The sequence below is a fragment of the Epinephelus lanceolatus genome, chromosome 11 (assembly GCF_041903045.1).
Source record: "Epinephelus lanceolatus isolate andai-2023 chromosome 11, ASM4190304v1, whole genome shotgun sequence".
Lineage (NCBI taxonomy): Eukaryota > Metazoa > Chordata > Actinopteri > Perciformes > Serranidae > Epinephelus > Epinephelus lanceolatus.
Window position 1 is genome coordinate 8,721,413 of NC_135744.1, and position 23,896 is coordinate 8,745,308.

Genomic DNA, 23,896 nt, shown 5'->3' on the forward strand with positions numbered 1-23,896 from the left:
CATCTGCTTCATGCCGTTTCAACACAGGAGTGAAAAGTGACAAGGCAGGAAACCTGCAAAACTAAGGGTGAGGAAGGCAGGACTAACAGTACACTCTGTGTCTTAAGGTAAACAGTTGTTTATCTACCACCGCGTTCACAAAACCAAGAGGAGAAACAAACCCTCAGCACCTTATAGTGGTGGGATGAAAAGAATCAAGACACAACATGTCCAGGATGTATTATGACAGTTAAAAATGTGTATTGGATCACTGTCTTTCAGAATTACATTCATAGACAAATAGAAATGAATTGTTTGAATAGAATAATGCAACTGAAAACATACATTTCTTTCAACCATTATGAATTTCCTTAATTTGAGACTATTGGTAAAAGAGGTTCAGGATACAGGAAGGATGAGGGAAAACAGCAAGTTGAGGAGTAAAACCAGCAGAAAAACATGATAGAAGGCTCTGTGAGCAACGGGAAGCTGAGCGGGTGATCTGCACCTGCTCTTTATTTATTACCAGTGACTCAACAGTGTAGCACCAATACAATGTTGGGTGCATTTTCATGTACAGTATAACACCCAGTATTGCAAATCTTAACGGTTCACCTCCCCTTTTTACCATTTAATGTTGTGCAGCGATTAATAATAAATGGGAAGAATTGAAAATAATAAGAAGACATCCTTGCAAGTCACCATTGCACACAAACATAAAATCTCACAATGGACCATGTTCATGATTTCCACAGCTCCCTGGATGATTTCTTAGCGCTCCAGCTAAAATATGTCAGATTAAATCTGGTAGCACAGAGGGTCTGAAAAGCAGCAGTGGTGGATGCACTGAAACATTGTAAGCACACTAAGATTTACAAGACACACGATAGCCAGCAGGACATTAAAAATACTCAGCCACAACTTCAAACTTGAAAAGTCTCTAACAGGTAAAGCATAAAATGGTGAATGATGATCTGAAGACGGACTACTTTCATAGAAAGGCTACAAAGATACATCATAACAAATATTAGAAATATTACAGAAATAGCTTTGAATGCTAAGAAAGGATGACACTCCAAATATGAACATGTACTCTGAAAGTGCTATTAATTCAGTTTGGTGCTGTTTTTTTCCCCCAATAGTAGTGCTGATTCAACACCTTTGTTTCAGTACAGATGCAATACCATAGCGACCCTGACACAATTGTTGCCCCCCTGGTGAAAATTATTGGAGGCCAACATTACTTTATCTTTATCTTTTTTTTACTATCACTTTATGAGGCTGATGCGCGCACATTTTTAAGCTAGCACAAAGGTAGTGGTATCTTGGGAAACCAGACAAAGTAAGTCATCCTTTGGTACCAACCATATTGGCATAGCTTGTCGGGAAGGGGGCTAATTAACGCTTCAAAATCTGGCTAACGGAACAACTGGCAGTCCCTTACATTTCACTTCAAGATATCTGAATTAAAATGGGTTCTATGGGTACCCACATGTCTGTCCTAAGCTTGAGAAGACTTGTTCACAGTAAATGTTTTGTTCCTGTAATCCTTCAAATTAAAACTGTAAATTTATCTTTTTAAGGAACAAGACAATCAGCCTATTTGAAGAACAGTGAATCACCTAACATATATAGATACCTAACATATCAAAACAGGACTGTTGTGGAACTCAAATTGTTAGCTGTTCTGGTATTAATCTCATAAATAGCAATATTAACTGTCTAATAAGAGACCAAAGTACATCAGTATGCAGTTTCTTACCTCTCTACTTCAACAGCATAGTCGAATTCCTGAATTCAGTTATGGCTTTTGGTTTTGGTGTATCACCCCAAGATTTTCAGTGGCCCCATCTGGCCCCCCCATAAAAAATTCTGGGGGGGCGCTACTGATACGTTACTTTGATGGTTCTAACATTTTCCCCCTCAGTTAACCAAAATAAAAGACAAAGTTCTGAAATGTTAAATGTTGTCTACACTCATGCAGCTGTGTAAGAACTTTGTCAAAATCAAATAGTCTAATCTGGCCAATGGTTTATGTAAATCAGTCAACAGGATAATGACTGACCAGACATTTGATGCCAGCTTTTGGTATCTCACAGTTTTTGACACTCGGTGCAACAGACACATATTCATGAGATGTTAAAAAAAAATTCCAGGAAGCTTTCAGCTACATTAATGAACATGGTCCATCTGAGAAAAATGAGGTCTACTCTGATCACTAAGTGCTTATTAAGCCTCTTAATCATGTGGATGGTGTGTATTTTGCTGATCAAGTAGGATCAAATATGTGTTAGAATTAAAAAAATCTTGTTTTAAAAAATAACATGTACACCTTGTGCATTAAGGTATTCCCAATTCCCAATAATTGACATGTCGCACTTGACAGATCTGTTCACAAAAGTTCAAATTCTGAGATGAGAGGAAACTAATAAACAAGTGATTTGTTTTCATTGCATACAGTTTATAAAGGACAGCCTCTCTCTCTCTAACATGTCTTGCTCTACTCAAAGCTTGTCTCCGCGGAGACACTTTGATCATCATCTGTTATCAATTAATCTGTTGTTCCTGATGCACATCGGGCAAGCGTTGTATTAAGACACACACAAAACCTCATGCTCGCACAGACTCACTCCAACTAAAGTGATGACATTCAGTTTGAATTCGATGCCCCCCTTTTTTTTTTCTCGAAAAAAGAACAAAAAAAAAAAGAAAGATAAAAGATCCACACACACACACCTAAAAGAAAAACACCCAACAAACTACCACGCTTCTTCCTCCCTCATATAAACTTGTCTATCACCAGTGGTAATAGCTAGTTCTGAAGAAGAGCACTTGGAAACATCATGAAGGAACTGTATGGCTTCTCATAAGACCATAAAAGGGAGAGCATTAAAAATGATCGGTGGTTTACAGTCTGAAAAAGCAGCAGTAGTTGTTTAGAGGCCATCCATTGGTGCTACAGACATTGTGTTGTTGAGTTGTGCTGCTGACCATGCGAGGTACTGAAGTCCAGTTTGATACAGTACAGCCAGTGTGGCCAGGCTTTGTCCATAGTGTGGACGAAGGGGTTTTCTATAGAACAAAATGGCCACCAGCCGAGGCACTTAGATCCTGATGGGATTAAAACCTCATTGAATATGGAAGTTCTGGTCATTTTATAGCTGTAAGGATGTGGCCAAGGTGTTCATGCCTCATGTTGTTCGTGTGTGTGTGTGTGTGGCAGAGATGCTATCACTCTCTTATGCTGGCAGAATAGGAGAACTGGGGGAAATGTGCTTGCTGGCCTGAGTCGTCACAGTCCAGACTGTTATCTGTAAGAACAAGAAAGCAGAAGTCAGCCGTCACATTCCAAGTCAAGAAACCAGACCTTGATCAGGAACAGTGGTGGATCAGGAGCTGACAGAGTGTCACTGTCCAGATCTGAAAACCACAGCCATAGGACACTTACACTTGTCTGGAGGAGTGAGTGTGATGGTCTGTGCTGTGAACTCGTCATCAAAGTACCGGGTGTCTGTCTCTGATGTTACTTGTGGTCTGAAGAGTGGGTTGAGCTGATGCAGGAAGGGGAGAAGATTGGTGAAATGTAATTAGATTGGGAACATTATAAAATGACTGCATGTAGCCTCGGGTCTCTGATGCAAGCGGCTTTTTTCACCCACTGCCTGCATACTTTGTGTTCATCTGAGGTATTAACTAGAATTACTGCCTCGCGGTTGTATGTCTCTGTAAACCAGTCAAGTTGCAGTTACAGTTTACGTCCATGTCTGTAAAAACGTGAATACTTCACACACATCTTCCTCCCAGCAGCAGAGGATCTATACAATCAACACATTTTCAAGGTGGGCACCAAAGATTAGTGCCACCAATTCAGCATCTGATCAAATGTCTCCCATTCTGTTCGAGTTATGACACTATGATGACAGTGAAGTTGACCTTTGATTTTTTTGAATATGAAATGTCATCACTTCATCATTTTATCCTATTAGACATTTGCATTTAATTTTGCCATTATTAGCGTATGAATTCTTGAGTTGTGGCCAAAAATATGTTTTGAGAGGTCACAGTTGTCTTGACCTCTGGCCACCAAATTGCAGTTTATTTTTTCAAATTTAAGTCCAAGTCCAAGTCCAAGTGGATGTTTATGCCAAATTGAGGAAATTCCCTCAGAGCCTTATTAAGATATGGAGTTCACGAGAGAGACTGATACAAGGTCAGACTGACCTTGACCTTTCACCCCAAAATTCTAATCAGTTCCTTGTTGAGTCCGGTTGGAAGTTCGTGCCATATCTGGAGAAATTTCGTGAAGGTGTTCTTAAGATGTCACGTTCACAAGAATGAGACAGATACAGGTCCCAGTGACCTTGACCTTTGACCACCAAAATCTAATGAGTTCATCATAGGGTTGCAGCGATATACAGGTTTCAAGGTAAACCGTGGTATGAAAACTGACGGTTATCATACCATGTACATTTGCTTATTTACAGTGTTGAAAAAAATGCAACTGGATGAAGAATCTCACCTTTATTTTAGTTATTTTCAAAAGGCTTTTTAGTCATACTTTCATCAAACAAAAAAAAGATCCAAATTTCAATTATAGTATTAAATTATATGTTTAACTTAAAAAAGCCCTTTAAGGGTCATTGTAACTGATAGTAATATTAAGTCTGCAATACTGTGATACCGCAGAATTTTCTGAGATGGTCATCATACCGAGAAAATCTCATACCATTGTAACCCTAGTTTCTTGTTCAGTCAAGCGGATGTTTGTGCCAAATTCCCCCAAGGCGTTCCTGAGATACCATGTTCATGAGAATTGGACAGATGGACGGATGGATGTACATACATACGTACCTATGTACGGACAACCCGAAAACACAATGCCTCCAACAATGGCTATCGGTGGCACAGAGGCATAAAAATATATCCAACAGGGGGAGATCAGAGCTGTATCATTCCGACACTGTGATTTTCTTTGAGAACTCTGAATTTTTTTTTTACAACATAAACATAACTACACACAGCTGCACTCAACAGGGTTACTATGTTGTTAATGTCATCCTTCATGACTGAGCCTTCATTGAGAACTGTTTATCTATCTTATGCTCCCAATTTGGACATTTAAAAGCTGCTAGAAGCAGTTAGCAGCTAACTCGAAGAAGAAGAACAGCAACTAATGACATCCACGAATTGGGGAGACAATGAGGTGCGGGCACTCCTTACTCTCCAAGCAGAGGACGAGATCAACCACCATATAACAGAGATGGTAAATGATTGTTATGCAATTGTTATTGTTTAGAAAGCACTGCCAGATTGCACGATATATGTCATGCTAGATGCCAATGCTGTTGTGTTAGACGACACGCCCATCATGACTCTTTTGCTTCTGGAATGTCAGCATGTTGTCAAAAAGTACACACTGGAGCAGCATTCTGCGAACGTTGTTTTGTTCTGATAAAAAAGCAAAGCCAGCAGGATGTAAGGTCTTCATTGCGGCAGTACTGTGGCATCTCTGTGTAAAAAAAGGCTTGTGACTTAAAAGCAAACCTCCGTTTCACTTCCTCTAGCATGAGAATATCTTACCTTCTTCTGTACCACATCCTGCCAGTTGATGGTGATGAAAAATTTGTGACTCATTACTTCTTTGGCATCATTGGGACCTCCACCCAGCCTGTCAGTCCAAAAAATATCATGTAAGAATTAAGCAGGTATTTCCAAAATTAATACACACACAGGATCAACCCTGACACATACCTCTGTTTGGGGTCCTTCTTGAGCAGGCCAGCCAGCAGGGACTTGGCCTCAGGTGACAGGTTCCTGGGGAAGCGGATCTCCTCCATGAGGATGAGTTCAAACAGACGCTCATGGTCCTGGTTGTAGAAAGGCAGACGGCCGCACATCATCTCATACATGACTACACCCAGACCCCACCAGTCTACTGCCCGGCCATAGTCATTATCTTCTAGGACCTGTGAAACAGACATTTGCCTGATTAAAAATTATTTCAGGAACAACAGGCTCAGATGCATCATGAACAGGTTGCTTTTATTCCGAAGTTATTATACATGCTCTTACTGAAATGCTTGTTATATAGTATCAAAAAAAGGTCTTTTTTGAAGTAGAGGCTACAGCTTGCGGTGGTGTTTTAAGTGTTGGAACAAATTCCTGGTACTGCTACCTTTAGCAGCAACCCATTTGTGCCATATTTTGCAGAGGATAGTAATTTGTTCCACATCTGCTCCCCTGAAACCTACACATTTTAAATGTTCCACTTATGAGCTGGAGACAAGAGTTAAGTTCTTGCATGCAGAGAAAATGCACAGATGTGTTGTAGTGTCTCAGCTAAAACACTAAACAACTTAGAGAGGCACCCGAAGAGCACAGACCTCCACCAAGGCCAGAAGTCAAGTCTTTTATGATATGCAAGTCTGCAAGCACAACCACGATGTACGTCTGGATATATACCAGGAGATCTATTTCAAAAACTGTCAAAATTATGTAAAAATATGGTCATTTGGACTTTTAATATGTACTTCTTAATTCTAAATATCTATTTTTTCAGTAAGATCTCTTGTGGAGTTTATTGCAGAAAATTTAAATGTGGATGTGAGTAAGAGTTTATTCAGTTGTATGATATGCATGCATTTAAATTTCCATAGCCATACCTTAGTTTAAAAAAAAAATAAAAATAGCATTGTTACAACTGTGGCAGTAATACAAAAGTGTACCTATTCTACCACGACACCACTGTACCTGAGTGCTCCATAACAACTGCTTTCTGCATGATGTTTACATGTGTAGGTTTGCCCAGAGGACTACTAGTACCTGTGAATTTGGATATAGTCATCATTTCTGTGACGGTTATGAATTGTAACTATTGAACTTTACTACCATCTACTGGCTATTAAGATGTATGGCATTTATTCAGCTGAGTGATACTCTTGAGTATACAGAGTATACCCACAGTCTGACTTTCTATTAGTCAAAAGGCCATTGGAAGATAGAATGGTAACCTACTCATCCACCTCGTAGTACATCCACCTCATCAACTGCCACTACACCACTGGCTGTAACCTATGCTCTATCTCGCAATGTTAATGAAATAGAGAAATAATTTGTGTATTGGCCCCAAGAATCAGATCCATTCCAAAATTTAAAGGGTCCTTCCTGGCCCATGGTACAAGTTTCCATAAGGACTTATGAAAATTAGGCAAGTAGTTTGTCTGTCATCCTGCAGACAAACAGACAAACAAACCAAACTCTAAACATAACCTCCTTGGCGAAGGTAACAAAGGAAAGACATTTTGTAAACTGTATGATGACATGTTAATGATAAGATCCAGGGGAAATGAAAGCACAGATGACAAATTGAGGTTATTCTAAATATGTAAATTTCAGTAATCTTTTTCTATAAATGCCTTCTGTTTGTTAAACCTGGCATTCTCAGTTTTAGATAACCGCAAACATTCAAACATGTGTGATTAACATCCAAATTTACAATCTTCTGCATGCACAGTGTATTCTCCCATCACATGTGCAGCACCCACCTCTGCCAACACTACTGCACTGTCTGAGCCAAAGGACCCAGTGCTTCTTATGTAACTTTTAACTATATTACTGGAGTAAATATATTTTAAAATTCTTATGATATTTAATTTAACCAGCAGACAGCAGCCCAAGGCAATGTACACAGATAACTTAACAACTTGTACATTTTGCTGCTAACAGTTACCATGTGGGATGTAGCTTGATTAAGCATGCTAATTCAGGAGTTTTAATTAATCTATTCCCATTGATTTTTCCCTTTCTTTTTTAAGTTCGTTATTTACTTCAAACCTTAAGTTTACATACAGCCCTCATTGTTGCCACCTTTCCCCATTAGTTAACTTGCCAGCTAGCTAACTCACCACATCATGTTTCACATGCTATATAATAAGACAAATGCATGTATTATATCTGCATATATTATGGTAAAGATTAGTTTCTATCTGCATGTCATGGTAAATACAGCCTGAGCAAATGACCCTTTTATTAATGTTATTTCCCATTTATACCCATAAATTCCAGTTAATTCCCACAGAAAGTTTTAACTTGAATATTCCTGGAATTTTGAAACCCCGGTTACAATGCTGTTAAATGGGCATACTTTTTAACAAAACATGTCACAAGACCTGGTGTAATTTCCCCTTCACATAATTTCACTATTCAAAGGTGCGGTTTTTATATTGAAATTATGCAAAAATTGAAAAATTCTAGAGCTTAACTTCCCTTAGAAATTTTCGATTTTTTTTTCCTGACCCTTTGCAGCCCTAGCAGGGCTCGAAAATACTTTTGTCTGCACACACGAACAGCTGCATGTAACTATTGAAATTAGATGTGCCATCTTTTTTTTTTTACCTGCACCAAAAATATGTTTTACCACACCATTCTGGTTGGGACCAGTCTGGCCCCACTGGACCCGTACAGTAATGTAGGGTGAAACTACTTCATATTTTATATGGTCATAGGAACATATTCAGAAATAAATAAACAGATAAATAAATTGATATCACTGACTGAAAACTGATATTACACACATTGTTATCATATATAGTTATATGTATATTTACATTTCATGAAAATATACTGTAGGTAATGGAGACACTGAGTGTGTGGGAAAATGTGACTGCTTGTCTAGAGGTCAAAAACTGTGCTGTACATGTGCCACCCAGTCAGTTTCAGTGCCTCACCTCAGGTGCGAGATATTCCGGAGTACCACAGAAGGTTTTCATGGTAGCATCTGGGGTAATTCCCTCCTTACAAAGACCGAAATCGGTGATTTTGATGTGACCGTCTTTATCCAGCATCAGATTCTCCAGCTGAGAGTGGAATGACATACACATCAGATGTAACTCTTAAGATCATGGATCTAATGACAGATTCTGGGGTAAGAATTTATTATTTTAACAAATACAACAGATCATTTGATTAGGTCACTGATAGGGCTGTAACACTTCATGTATTTGCGCTAAACTGTCACAGTACAGTCTGGTGCACACAGCTGCACGCATAATACACAGTATGTAGAGTGATGCACTCAATGCAGAACTAAATTCCACAAGATTCACAAACACTGATTTTTTTTAATGTGAAACTGCTTTGTTTAGTGTTTATAGCAGTTTGGATCACCATTTGTTTTGGAGAGGAAAAGACCTCTGCAGATAATGTGGCTCCTGGTAAAAACCTCCTGAACATCTGGATCAGAAATTAGGTAAGCACACATTAGCAGGTGCTAGGCTAGCAACCCATCTGCAACAAAGTGAACAGCACTGGAGAAACTGATTTTTTTTTTTAACACGAAACTGCTTTATTCAGTGTTATACCAGTTTTAATCACCAGCTCCATGTTTTGGAGAGGAGACCTCTGCAGATAATTTATCTCCCCCCAAAAAACTTAACAATTAATACTGAAGGAATTCCAACTCTGAGAAGTTTCAGCTGGTTGCAAACTGTAATCTTTATCGGTACATGCCGCTAAATCCCCCTTAATCTTACACACTGTTCCTTGAAATTAAGACTGAATTTTTGTGGCAGTTGGTTGGCACTCCTGTCACTTCGAGGCTTACTGGCCAAATGTGTAAGTCCACTTGATACGATTGTTACATGTCAACAACCAGCACAAGTTTTCCTACATTTTTACTAAAAACAATTCATAAAGAGCAAAAATTTTGAGAGATAAAGCAACTTTAACATAAATTTATCTGAAGATTTTACTGCTCCCCTCCACTCTAGCTGTTATATCCCCCACCAAACATTTAGTCCCATACATACCTATTTTAAAATTTGAAATGGTCTTTAAAAAAATCTTAAATTTGTAAAATCCGTGCTGGGTATCAAAATGGCCAGTGAGCCGAATAAAGTCCCATGTCATGTGAGCTGTTTAAGAAATTAGAAATTAAACTTTGATTGATGTATTAAAACAATTAACACTGCAACTGCTATTTAAAGCTTCTAAATGCTTGAGCCCTTTTCTAAGAAGTCATCTTTATTGAACCTTTTAAAATGTCCAAGTAAAATCTAAAATGAGAATCCTTCACATTATCTTCTCTGAAGTCATGATACAAACCCTGTATGGATACTGTATATTTCAGAACTGATGGGAGTATTCACCTTCAGATCACGGTAAACAACGTCACGTGAATGGAGGTACTCGAGCGCTGACACAATCTCGGCACCGTAGAAGCGAGCCCGGTCTTCTGTGAACACTCGCTCCCGTGACAGGTGGAAGAAGAGCTGAAAGAGGCGAGAGCATATGGAGTCAGGACTCACCTCTTAGAGAAGATCTGTTTGTGCACAGCAAGCTGTTGACAACTAGTGTTATTAATGTATCTCCATGTGACTGTGCATGTGAGGTCTCACCTCGCCTCCATTGGCATATTCCATTACAAAACAGAGTCGATCGTGGGTTTGGAAGGCATATTTCAGTGTCTGCAGGAAGAAGCAAAAAGAGGATTTCCACACACTTACATCTGTGCAATACTTCACTTTAGTGTTTAGTGTCTGCAGGAAGAAAATGGTAACAAATTACAGGTAAATACTAACAAACAAATGTAAGGGTTGCCCCCTAAATGAGGATGATTCACATCATCAGTTGTGGAGCTCCTGACTTCAGTTTAAGATGCTTGACTCAAAAAGCGACTAGAAGTACCACTTTGTTGTTGTATGCCTCCACAAACCCATCAAGTTTCAGTTACAGTTTACATTCATGTCTGTGAAAACATGGATGCTTCACACACATCTTTCCATCTCATCTTCACATCTTTCTAATTGGTTCATCATTAGGCCCGTTTCCACTGAAGAAGTTCCTGGTACTATTTGGGGGGCAGGAACTACTACAGGAACGTCCTCTCGCTCGGCCCTCTCAACCGCTGTGTCTCCACTGAGAGAGCGGAGTACAAGAAAGTTCCTGTAAAGTTACGGGCTGCCTCTGGATGTGACATAAATTGTTGCGCGACCATTTTGCCCGGGGCGACGTAGGGACGCCGTTAGCTGACAGCAGTGTCTGTAATAACTCACTAAATGGCCCGTGAAAAAAATATTTTTTCCAGCGGATGTCTTAGTTACAACATGATTGAGCTAACTGGAGTAGTTTCATGTCATATCCGACAATGGGAGGCTTTTAACAGATGACGTCCTGCTGTTAGCCTGCTGTTAGCTGTCCCTGTCAGCTGATGCTTTCTAGACATCGTGATTTCCCAAAACTGAATAAATACCACACATATCAACACAAAACTGCTTTGCTAGCTCAATCATGTTGTAACTAAGATATCCACTGGAAAAAAATATTATTTTCACGGGCCATTTAGTGAGGTTTTTTTTTTTACATGGCAGCGGAAGCTATATAAACGAGCTAACCCTCGTCTGCTGAGTTTTAAAAATGCCGGCTATTTTGTTGCTTTCTGTTGTCGTCACATCCCTCCTTGAGTATATCCAATCAGCACCAAGTAATCCCCAAGCCCCAGCCAGGAGTCTTTCGGGGCCGTTCTGAGTACCTACCCCGAGGCAGGGGCTTGTTTAGCCCCTGTAAAAGTTCGGAACTCTGTCCTTCGGGGATGGTTCCTGCGGTGGAGACATGCACCGACGGCCCCGGCCCCGTAAAATTACCCCCAAGTTCCTGCGGTGGAAACGGGCCTATAGAGTACAAGTGGACGTTTGTGCCAAATTAAAAGAAATTCCCTCAAGGTGTTCCTGAGTTATTGTGTTCATGAGAATGAGACAGATGAGTACATAGGGACCTTTAACCACCAAAATCTTTTTTTTTTTTTTTTTTTTTTGGTTTAAGATTTTTTTGGGCATTTTTAGCCTTTAATGGATAGGACAGACAAGTGTGAAAGGGGAAGAGAGAGAGAGAGGGAGTGACACGCAGCAATAGGGCCACAGGCCGGAGTCTAACCTGGGCCACTGAGGCAACAGCCTTGTACATGGGGCGCCTGCTCTACCACTAAGCCACCGACGCCCCAACCACCAAAATCTTAACAGTTCATCCTTGAGTTTAAGAGTGCGTTTGTGCCAAATTTGAACAAACTCCATCAAGGCATTCTTGAGACACTGCATTCACAAGAATAGGATGAACAGACATATGTGCACATGGACGTACGGAAGAACAACCCAAACACATAAGGCCTCCTGCCTTGGCTGTCACAAGAACAGAGGCGTAAATAAAATGACACACATGTCCAACAGTTATGTAATAAGACTAAGGGTCGTTTTCAGCCCTCTTAGTGGACTGTATTATTTTGCATATATGTGAACACTCCAAGAGTCCTCCAAAAGTTTATCTGAAAGACAGGGGCTTCATGACCACACTGCAGTGCCACATCAAAGTATAAAAACACTATATCAATACAAAATAAAAATATAGGCTATAGTGTGAACAGAAAGAGGACTGAGTCCACTTTGAAATGAACTGACAATGTGAACACAAAAATAACTGAGTCCCTTTTCTGTCGGTCCACTTTTTGGTCCACTTTCAGAGGACTGAGTTCAGCTCATTTAAAAAGGACTATATGTGAAAACACCCTAAGGCTACATTCACACTGCAAGACTTCATGCTTCAACTGGATTTTTGACTAAAAACTTTTTATTTTCCCTTTGGCTGTTGTTTTTGTTTTTTGAAAGTGGCCATTATCAGATTTTAGTGGGAACTGGTCAAGGTCCTGAAATCACTGGAATGCGCAAAAGAACAAAAGCAAAAATTAAATGTTTGAAATAAAGTATATTTAATTTAACTATTCTTTTTTACTATTTAGGATACTAACATTTGACAATTCGTACCAAACACATATCAGAGTTGAGGCTACTGGGATGGGATGCAGGTCTTTGGTCATTGAAGTATTGGACAAACTAACATTTTGACCTGATGTTAGTGCTAAATGAAAAGGTAGAGGATCACTGACTTATTACAATTCATCCTGAGAGTAAGATCAGTGTTCGAACCAAATTTCATGGCAATCTCTCCAATAGTTGTTGGATTTAAATGGTGGACCCACAGATGCTGCCATCTACACAATATCTGCTAGAGTGGCTAAAAAGCACAGTGTGTGCGTGTGAGCAATACATGCTGGTAAGAATTATTGTATGTTGAGCCAAGTGTCTGGTGAAATCATCCAATAGGGGATCAGCACATAGAATTTTCAGACTAACCTGAGGACCATTTGGCTCATGAAAATGAAAATCACAAGTGAGCGCTGGCTGCTCTGACACAGCATTGGGCTTACTTACAGAGCCCTGTCAAGTGAAGTCATTTGTAAGTATTCTTACCGTGAGGAAGGGATGTCGTGTATTTTGTAACACTCTGCTTTCTGTAACTGTATGGGCCACCTCATCCTGCCAACAAACACAGTATTGTTAGCAACACAGAAAAAACATGCAATATATAAAAGGTAAAACGTTACTTAAAAGAACAAGAGGCATCAAGATGGTAACTATCCAGTGTGTTATTATCTTTGATTTAATCTGCAAAGTGTCCAAATTTTCAAACAGCTGGGGTGCAAGAAAGAAGATGGCATATACAGTAGTCTCTTATTTCATGCTGCCAAATCGCCCCAAAATCAGCAACAGTCCAGTACACCATCACCATGGAACCAGCAGGGGGCAGTTCATTTGCAATGTAGTTTAAACACCCAGGAGTCCTCGTTGTGCACCACCAACCTCCACCATAACGTGATGCCGGTCTGGTCTAAGTGTATTGAGTGATACTAGTGACATTTCAATGGCAGTGCAGCACTAGATTTTACCTTGGTAGTACAAGGAACCTTTTTCATGAATCACTAGACATATTTTGGGATTTAAAAATCAAAAATCAAACAATAGCATAACAATATACTGTATTTTCAAGACTGTTATTTCCAAACCATTTCCAGGCTTGGAAAATAGTTATTCTAATTTCTTAACCTTTGCAGAAGTTTCATGACTGTGGGAACCCTGGACAAATGCTTTTAACACAAAGAAATAAATAACTTGATGTAAAACATTTAATGTCAGATTTTACAGAAGGTACCACTAAATTTAATTAAATTAAATAAGGGATTCTTTCCAGACACAACTTAAGGAGTATAATGCAGTTACTGTTTACTGTGTTTTTAAAATCTGATGTCTTTACACAGTCAATAACATTTTACAGATGGGAGTATGTCTGTTTTCTTTAATGGTGTAGATGGTTAAATTAATAAAAACAGTGCGTTCACAAATTGCTCCATAAGACACATTCTTGTGTCCCTGTTTTGTTATTTTGTGTGGTAATAAAATTATAAAATGTATGTGTTTTTGTCTAAATGTAACAAAATGGCTCTAAATGTGTCCATAGTATAATCCTAATTAATTAATTCTTATTTTCAGTCTGACATAATATTGCAACACTGAAATTAGCCACTCTGCTGTTCTCTAGTGTTCCTCCTTCTCTCTCTCTCTCTCTCACACACACACACACACACACACACACACACTCACACACACTCTGCAGCATTCATGGTATGAAGGTACAAAGTGTCTTGGAGCAAAAGCGTGGCAGAATGAGAAGAGTGACTGCGATAGCGAAAATGAAGTGCGTCCACACACACACATCCTACTTACCTTGGCTATGATGACCTCTTTACGCAGTATTTTCATGGCGTAATGTACTCCGGTGGACTTCTCTTTAACCAGAATCACCTTTCCAAACGTCCCCTTCCCGAGCAGTTTCAGGTACTCAAAGTCACTCATTGTCTGCAATGTACACAAGGCCGAGGTGTGAGAATTAAACTGGGATATGGATTTCAACAAATTTTGTAAAGAATTGATTCAACTTAAATAAATAAATTAAAAAAACGCATTAAATCTTGAGACAGGGATGAGCGTTTCATACAAGTCACGCCTCATATCTTCACAGCCTGGAGGAATACTATGCTTCCTGCTGTTGTTAGTTTATTGTTCTTTTACAACTAGTAATAGAGGATGTCTCTCTTTTTAGAAAAGCTTTTATGAAATTGAAATGTGCAAAGAATAAGATGTCTGCTAAATGTTTGGTATGGTTCAATGAAGATGGTGTCTATAATAATAATGTATTAAAATTTATTTTCCTAATTCTATAAAATTGCTTTGGTCTTTAAATAACTGACCAAATGACTAGGGTCCACTGTTACTGGTTCCCAGTCTCAGCCATTGGCATACTGTTAAAACTTGACCCTAGTTGTTGATTATAGCTAAAAGAAATTGTTTTCTTTTTTAAACTAGAATTACCGCCTCACGCACCAGTCAAGTTGTAGTTTTAGTTGACATCCATGTCTATGAAAACATGGATGCTGAGCAAATCTCTCCCCGGCAGCACAGGAGATCTATATGATCAGCACAGTTTCAAGGTCAGCATCCAAGATTTGTGTCACCAGTTCAGCATCTGACCTGAGTTGAGTTTTTGTCAAAATTAGTGTATGAATTCCTGAGTTTTGTCCAAAAACATGTTGGTGAGGTCACTTTGACCTTTGAATACCAAATTCTAATCAGTTCATTGTTGAGTCTAAGTGGATGTTTGTGCCAAATTTGAAGAAATTCCCTAATGGTTTTCTTGAGATATCATGTTCATGACAATGAGACTAACAAGGTCACAGTGACATCGACCTTCAACCTATGACCACCAAAAGCTAATCAGTTCATCATTGTCCAAGTGGACATTTGTGCCAAATTTGAAAAAATCTTCTCAAGGTGTTCTTTTTAGAAAGACCAGTGACATCTATGACAAAATATGTTGGGCCTAAAGCAGGAATAACTTACCAACAGATTAGTTCTTAAGATTAATGTATAAGAGATTTCAGAGAACCAATTTTCTCCTATTTAGAATTTCCTAATATGACTATAATTCAAAAGCAGTCCAGACCCTTGTATGAGTCATGTACAGATGGTCTGCCTCTCTCCACTGGGGAAAAACACTCACTTGACTTCACAACTATAACGCCGTAATATGAATGAAATTGGGAGTTTAAAACATGCTACTGAAAATCAACAAAAATAATAGTGAAAATATAAACAAAACCTTTAAGCGCCTATAATTGCTATTTCTATGGTAACAACACATCAAATGACAATCTGGAAACAAGGTGAGTCAAAAGCGTCTCTGGTAGTGATGGACCCACAGAGATTTATCAGCTGATTCTGCAGATCCCCTCAGCTTTACAGAGCTTTGTAGCGAGTTTCAATTCTCATCAGGTGATGAAGTCAATGTTGTATTACAATTTGTTTCTGCTGCTAAGAGGCCCAGAAAATCTGTCATTGCAGGTTTAACATTAAATGAATATCCCATTGCATGTAGTTTTTAAAGGAACAGTTCAGCCCCAGATCAAAAATACACATTTTTTCCTTTTATCTGTAGTGTTGTTTATCAGTCTAGATAGTTTTAGTGTGAGTTGGGAGTTACTGGCCGTAGAGGTGTCTGCCTTCTCTCCAATGTGGAACTAGATGGCACTTGGCTTGTAGTGCTCAAGGTGCCCAAAAAATACATTTGAAAAAATTAACAGTAATGTGTCTTTCCAGTAATTATGACCCAGTAATTATGACTCAAGACAATCCACAGACCTTACTGAAAACAGTTTCATTTAGGAACTACACCCAGCAACCACATCATCATTAATGGACGAGGGGCTTCTGCTCATGTAAACGTTAGGGGTGGGGGAAATTTCCGATTCTTAGATGCATCGCAATTCGGACGTGGACGAATCTGAATGGATTCACAAACGTCCAAATTTCGATTAATTACAGTAATACAGAAGGTTCTAAATGATGCGGAACTAAGAAGCGCGGTACGCGTCATCTCCAGGACACTTTGGGATGCGCACCTGGAGCGGACACGCCGACACGCGCACAGAGGAAAACAAACATGGCTGACCACCACCCACCTCGCCATGAGATCTGAACAGCTCCTTCTAATTTAAAAGCAGACGTGTGGAAATACTTCGGCTTCTACAACGTTGACGGCGGAAGCGAACTGGACAAGAGCCACATTATATGTAAGCTGTGTCGTGCTAAAATAAAATACTTTGGCAACACAACAAACATGGCAGGCTGTTGTTGCTGCGGCTACTAGTGGCGCTACCGACCAGAGAACAATCGAGGAAGCAATTAGAAAGCTGCCACCCTCATCGGAAAAGGCCAAGCGAATTACGAAGGCCATCGCAGCATTTATTGCCAAGGATTTGCGTCCTTATTCTGTCGTGGAAAATCAGGGATTTCGAGCACTGCTGCATACATTGGAGCCCAGATACACCATCCCATCCCAATGCTATTTCACCGACACGGCCATCCTGACACTCTACCATCAAACCAAAACAGAAGTCATGGCCTCGCTGTTGAAGGCAGGTAGGAATGCAGTTACATGTGATGCGTGGACGTCTGTCGCCACCGAATCATTTGTTACTCTAAGCTAACTGCGCATTTTATCTTGTGATTTAAGATACCTGTTGTTACCTTTGGTTCCGTACAACGAAGTTGTAACTTTACAGTTTGCACGCATTTCCATTTATATGTTTAATAAAATATAATGGAAATGAATTCAACTGTTTCTTATTACAAATGCACTGTTTTTAAAAATTGCAAGTGTTGAATGCTTATTCAGTGAGACAAAAAGAAATGTGTGTTGTGAAAAAGTGCATCAATATACATAAATTAAAGATGCATCAATACTCGTTTTATAATCAAATCGTAGCCCCTGAATCGTAATCGGTATCGAATCGTGAGGTGCCCAAAGATTCCCACCCCTAGTAAACATTAATGGCGTCCTCCTCAACTGAGCTGTAACGTTAGCTAGCTCAGTGGTGCTGGGTGAGCTAGCAGTAGATTTTCACATGTCTCTGCAAGGACATAACTAAATATTGCCAAAATGCTGTTGTAGTCCTACAATTTTTTAGATCAGATCAAATGAGCTCACAATGTTCTATGTCCCCAACTTTGTCTCACCACTTTGGAGCGGTTCTTGGACAACAAAACCTCCATCTCCTCCAGGCTGCTTTCGCTGGGTGAGCCGAACAAATCCATTGGTTCCTCCTCCTCCTGTTCCCGCATCTTCAGACTATTTGCCACTGACTGGATTGCCCGCATCCACTCCTCTCTGAGAGGTTAAAATCCCAGATATTGTCAGCCATTACATCAAACAAATGGACAATGTTTTGGAGAGACTTTTACACACACAAGGTGCAGCTGCATGCCATCGAAATTCCAAAAATAAATTCACCATAGTTTGACACAAGCCCAGTAGAAACATGGCAGCTTGCTCTATATACAGTATCTCACATAAGTGAGTACACCCCTCCCATCTCTGCAAATATTTCATTTTATCTTTTCATGGGGCAACACTATAGAAATGACACTTTGATATAGTAGTATAGATTTACCTTCCTCTGAAAATTACTCAAAACACAGCCATCAACATCTAAACAGCTGGCAACATAAGTGAGTACACCCCACAGTGAACATGTCCAAATTGTGCCTAAAGTGTCAATATTTTGTGTGCCAACCATTATTATCTAGCACTGCCTTAACCCTTTTGGGCATGGAATTCACCAGAGCTCACAGGTTGCTTCAGGAATCCTCTCCCACTCCTCCATGATGACGTCATGGAGCAGATGGATGTGAAGACACCTTGCGCTCCTCCACCTTCAGCTTGAGATGCCCTACAGGTGCACAGGTGAGTTTAGGGCTGGATACATACTTGGCCAGTCCATCACCTTCACCTTCAGCTTCCTCAGCAAGGCAGTTGTCATTTACTAGGTGTGTTTTGGGTCGTTATCATGTTGGAAAACTTGATAATGAAAACTTGCAGCCCAGTTTCTGAAGAGGGTCGATCATGCTCTGCTTGGAATTCATGTTTCCCTAAATGAACCGAGCTCCCCAGAGCCGGCAGCACTCATGCAGCCCCAAACCATGATGCTGCCACCACTATACTTGACTGTAGGCAAGGGACAGTTGTCTTGGTGCTCTCTTTCAGCATGTGTGGCACCTTGGTGAAGAGCACCAAGACAACTGTCCCTTGCTTACAGTCAAGTATAGTGGTGGCAGCATCATGGTTTGGGGCTGCATGAGTGCTGCCGGCTCTGGGGAGCTCGGTTCATTTAGGGAAGCATGAATTCTGAGCATGATCGACCCTCTTCAGAAACCGGGCTGCAAGTTTTCATTATTAAGTTTTCCCACATGATAATGACCCAAAACACACCTAGTAGATGACAACTGCCTTGCTGAGGAAGCTGAAGGTAAAGGTGATGGACTGGCCAAGTATGTATCCAGCCCTAAATTCACCTGTGCACCTGTGGGGCATCCTCAAGCTGAAGGTGGAGGAGCGCAAGGTGTCTTCACATCCATCTGCTCCATGATGTCATCATGGAGGAGTGGGAGAGGATTCCTGAAGCAACCTGTGAGCTCTGGTGAATTCCATGCCCAAAAGGGTTAAGGCAGTGCTAGATAATAATGGTTGGCACACAAAATATTGACACTTTAGGCACAATTTGGACATGTTCACTGTGGGGTGTACTCACTTATGTTGCCAGCTGTTTAGATGTTGATGGCTGTGTTTTGAGTAATTTTCAGAGGAAGGTAAATCTATACTACTATACAAGCTGTACACTGACTACTTTAAGTTATATCAAAGTGTCATTTCTATAGTGTTGCCCCATGAAAAGATAAAATGAAATATTTGCAGAAATGGGAGGGGTGTACTCACTTATGTGAGATACTGTAACATTTTACCTCGTTCTTACCTCTCCTCATTGCTGTCCACATGAAAGGTGCGTTCAATGACAGTGGTCCACTGTAGGCAACGAATGACAAACGTGTTGGGCCGGGGTCTTTCAGTCTTCATTAACTGGCATTCTGTGAATAATACAAATCAGATTGATGTTTATGGGAAGCTGCTGAAAATGTTAACACAGAGGACAGAACTGTACTGAAGTCAAAGCAGCCAACTAGCATTGGAAAGTACGAAGCAATGGTTGTGAAGAAAAGGCAATTGATCAGAGTTGTGTTTTGCCCTTTGGAGGACAGACCTGCCACTGAGAAGTTGTTGAGTGGTGGTGAAGTCTGGTCAGTTAGCTCAGGCTTCTCCTTGTAGCCGATGAAGGAACCATCACTCTTCAGGATGAAATACCTGGGCCTCCATGTTTTGATATATTCACCTGGGTCAGAAAAGAAAAGCAATTTTATGTACATTTAATTAATAAGAACTTTGCTGACATTTTAAGTTGAACCCTTAAAATCAATTTCACATTTCACTGTGAATTATCAGCATGATAATTTATACCATACCAATCCTTATGCTTCTTACCTCTTTTATGAAGCCAGCCCTCTCTGACTATATTAACTTCATTCATGGTGAGAGATGTGTTTCAGAGAGGGTCGGGAACAGGAGGTTGGGGAGGGGAACAGTGAATTTCTCTCTCGGCCCGTTCAAGTCTCAGTTACAGCTGTCGAATCTGAACAGCACCTGCTGAATAAAATAAGCAGTACAAAGAAATAGGACCATCTTCAAATACTTAAAAAAAAATCTAACAGAAAAATAGAGTGGTTTAGACGGTCGACAATCGTTATATGGGGTTAATACAGTTAACTGTATTACTAGACCTAAGTTTTATAAAATTAAATCTAAAACTTAAGTTTCTTTTAAAAAAATTAACTCAAGAACAATTTAATAACTGATGTACAAAAACAACACCTGGATATACTGGAATGACTGGTCTCATTTCAACAAGTGGTCAGCAAAGAAGCACCATATCTGTAAGATCTTTAAACCCAAAACATGAGCTCAGCTGTGCTCTGCACCTATTACAGCTCTGCATTTAAAGGAATACTTCTTTCAGGTCAGGTCCCCATCAAAATGGCTGTTTGTTTGTACTGAGCATAGCATGTTTGACGGATCTGCATGAAACTCGGTGAACATAATCTAGGGCCCAATATCTAAAGTTCCCTCTTGGCAAAAGTTGGAAAACTTACTAAAACTGAGCTTCTATAAGGCAATGAATATTGCGGAGGGCATGGCTTATCACATTAAGGTGTATAACATCTCAAGGGTTTCACCGATCACCACCCAACTTTGTAGGCATATGACCACACATTATTGACCCAATTAAACAAAATGGGGGAGCTAGAGAGCTAATTTCTTATCTAGGCCTAACTGCCATATTGATTTTTACTAAATTTGGTAGATATGTAGAACAGGACGTCTAAAGGTGACAGAAAAATGCTTAAAAATGGTTAAAATGCGACCCATTGCTATGGCTCCCCCTGTGGCTGATTGTTTGTTTGTTTTTTCTAATTTTTGCATGACTAAGTCATGGTATGGTGTGCTGTACATAATCACGGAACCGTCAGTGTGTCATTCTGTCAGTCAGTCATTCTGTCTGTCCCACGTTTTTCTACTCACTGACATGGTCAATCTATGTGAAACTGCACATAGTCACTGAGAATTGGCATAGGCAGGTGACAAAGCTACTTTTTCCAAAAATTATACTATTAGTATATTCTTTTCCCATGTTAACTACCAATGCGCCCCTCTTAAGTCAATACAACATATAACCATTTTAAGTATCTGCCTTTCAACGTGATACTTCAACTACTAATGTACAGTTTTAGCCCACTAACTATCCCACTATTGGCAATGGTACTACTGTACATTCAATAAAGCAATCATACTATCAAATTCACAAAAACTCTGTCTGAATACATCGCTCTTCTTAATGGGTTCAGTTGACTATTTAATCTGCAATTTCCTATGACCTGTATCCCAAACACACACCATGTGAAACTGTACGTGGGCAACTGTGCACTCAATGGGTATGCACTAGTTTTTACTATTGTTAAAAACGGACCCCTATGACTCCAATCACGAATTTTCTGTTTTTGGATTCGTCGTCCACTGGAGGCATGTGGGAAAACAAAGTCTTCTTAACAAATTGAACGTAACACGGAGTAACGTTAACTGATACAAAAATAGACATTTAAAGGGTGAAGTATTTCTTTAATGTCGAGAAGCGTGTGTGATCTCGACGTGAGCAGAACAGTTACTGTAGGTGTTATTATCCCCCACCGTGTCATGATAACATGTACCAGAGGGCGAAGTGCTACATTTATAACTTATGTCTAATGTTAAACACTTAACACTCCAGGAACATACAACGTCATGGCTTATGTTAGAGATAAGGAGTTTAAGCTTTAAATCTAGTTCAGTGTTCTTTTCCGCCGACCAAATCACAGCGTAAAGCTAATTTATAGCTAACCTCGTTGTTATTGTTATTGTCGCTGTTAGCAAGGCTGCCATTTAACATTAGTTAGCTAGCTGTTAGCACATAAACGCTGACAGCTGTTAGCTGTATGCTAGCTGTGATCAGTTAACTTTCAACGACCCATTTACGGCAGAGAGAGTTGGGAAATGTTCATCGAGATAATAACCCCACAAACATCTGACTGTGAATCTGTATTTATTGTGCATCTGAACCACAAATATACTAGATAATGATTCCAGTATTTCAAATAACTTAAACATCGTATGAGTTAGAAATAACTTTGCTAATTTACGTTAAAGCCCAGTATCACATACTAAGTTAGTGTTTTACAACGAGAAAGACACAGTCGTGCTTTACATACGATACTTCTAGGCGAGTTTGCCCCTGTACCGTAATATTACTAACAAATGCTTGACCTAGCATAAGTTGCAAATGCTTGTTTATTATTAGTAAACAGTCTTACATTAGCGATCATATGCCTTCTTGTAGGTTACTGATGTAGCCTTGCTAATAGCGAGGTAGTCAAACAACTATTCTCATTAGCTTTGCATTAGAGGCTCCTCAACTTGTTTCGTAATGCGATATATTTTACTATTAATGATATTAAAACAATATTTAACGCACATTTCACTGACTTTATCCCACGTTGCTCTCGTTTCAATGCAGTTTTGACAGGCTAGATCCAGAGCAGGCCATCCACCCAGGAAAACACCATGGACTCTCTTCTTCTCGGGATTAGAGAGATGGTCGCTGTTCTTGGGACACACACCGCCACCTGCAGGCAAGACGAAGTTATTTTCAAAGCAGTGTGGTTGCTTGCCAGAAGTCTGGGAGATATGACTGGGATTATCTTTACTTCTGACCTATAACTTCTATACTTCTAAACTATAATCCCCTTCTGGGAAATCTTGGGTCCTGACATTCGTGAGGAGCCACTTAATGAGCACCACCCACCCAAACACCTGTCACGGACCAAATGCAGCCCCAAAGGCAACAACACTCCCTGATGGCAGTGGCACCCCCCAGCAGGACAGTACACCATGCCTCACTGCAAAAATTGCTCAGTAATGGCCCGAGGAACATGACAAAGAGCTCAAGGCATTGACCTTGCCTCCAAAGTCTCCAGAACCCAATCTGATCAAGCATCCATTGGACCTGCTGTTACGTCAGAGCCAAGTCGGATCCACAGTGGGGCCTCCTTGGATCAGACTTGGCTTTGACCTCGACACAAGATCTCTGGGGGTGTCTTGAGCCGTCTGGCACCAAGGTGTTGGTGGCAGATCCTTTGAACCCTGTGAGTTGCGAGACGGGGTACCATCTGCATGTCCCACAGATGCTTGATCAGATTGGGATCCAGGGAATCTGGAGGCCAGGTCAATGCCTTAAGTACTTTGTGACATTGCTCATGTCATTCCTGAGCAGTTATTGCAGTGTGGCATGGTGCATTGTCCTGCGTTTGCCATGAGGGGGTGTAATTGGTCCGTTACACTGTTTGGGCAGGTGGTGCGTCTCAAGAGGCATCCACATGACTGCCAGGACCCAAGGTTTCCCAGCAGAACATTGCATTGTAATACATTGTACAATCAGATAATAAGCAGTATTCCCATAACCTGTCAATGGTTTAAATGTTATGGCTTATCACTGTGTATGTAA

At 40.1% G+C, this 23,896-nt stretch overlaps 1 protein-coding gene across 3 annotated transcripts; it reads right to left on the reverse strand.

Annotated features, from left to right (window-relative positions):
• Positions 1 to 218: 218 nt before the first annotated feature.
• LOC117268156 (RAC-beta serine/threonine-protein kinase-like) lies at positions 219 to 22,989 on the reverse strand. Of its 3 annotated transcripts, none has more exons than XM_033644366.2 (14): positions 22,868 to 22,989; positions 20,290 to 20,451; positions 20,012 to 20,140; positions 19,727 to 19,838; positions 17,934 to 18,084; positions 14,586 to 14,717; positions 13,275 to 13,340; positions 10,374 to 10,442; positions 10,125 to 10,247; positions 8,706 to 8,834; positions 5,731 to 5,945; positions 5,560 to 5,647; positions 3,428 to 3,530; positions 219 to 3,290 (listed from the first exon to the last, which is right to left on the reverse strand). In XM_033644366.2, exons 2-14 carry the CDS (start codon positions 20,333 to 20,335, stop codon positions 3,211 to 3,213), a joined length of 1,443 nt encoding a protein of 480 aa, XP_033500257.1. In that variant the 5' UTR covers positions 20,336 to 20,451; positions 22,868 to 22,989; the 3' UTR covers positions 219 to 3,210. The 3 variants fall into 3 exon arrangements, with proteins under 3 accessions (XP_033500257.1, XP_033500265.1, XP_033500274.1); XM_033644374.2 differs by having other exon boundaries at positions 20,290 to 20,448; positions 22,868 to 22,988; XM_033644383.2 differs by having other exon boundaries at positions 22,879 to 22,969.
• Between the last annotated feature and the right edge of the window lie 907 nt (positions 22,990 to 23,896).

Bases quoted from the DNA above. Each gene is read 5' to 3' on its own strand.
- LOC117268156 (XM_033644366.2), bottom strand. From the start codon at position 20,335: ATGAATGAAGTTAATATAGTCAGAGAGGGCTGGCTTCATAAAAGAG. The intron at 19,839-20,011 runs GTCTGTCCTCCA...TATTATTCACAG, and splicing joins CAACAACTTCTCAGTGGCAG to AATGCCAGTTAATGAAGACT. The intron at 18,085-19,726 runs GTAAGAACGAGG...TTAACCTCTCAG, and splicing joins GTGGACAGCAATGAGGAGAG to AGAGGAGTGGATGCGGGCAA.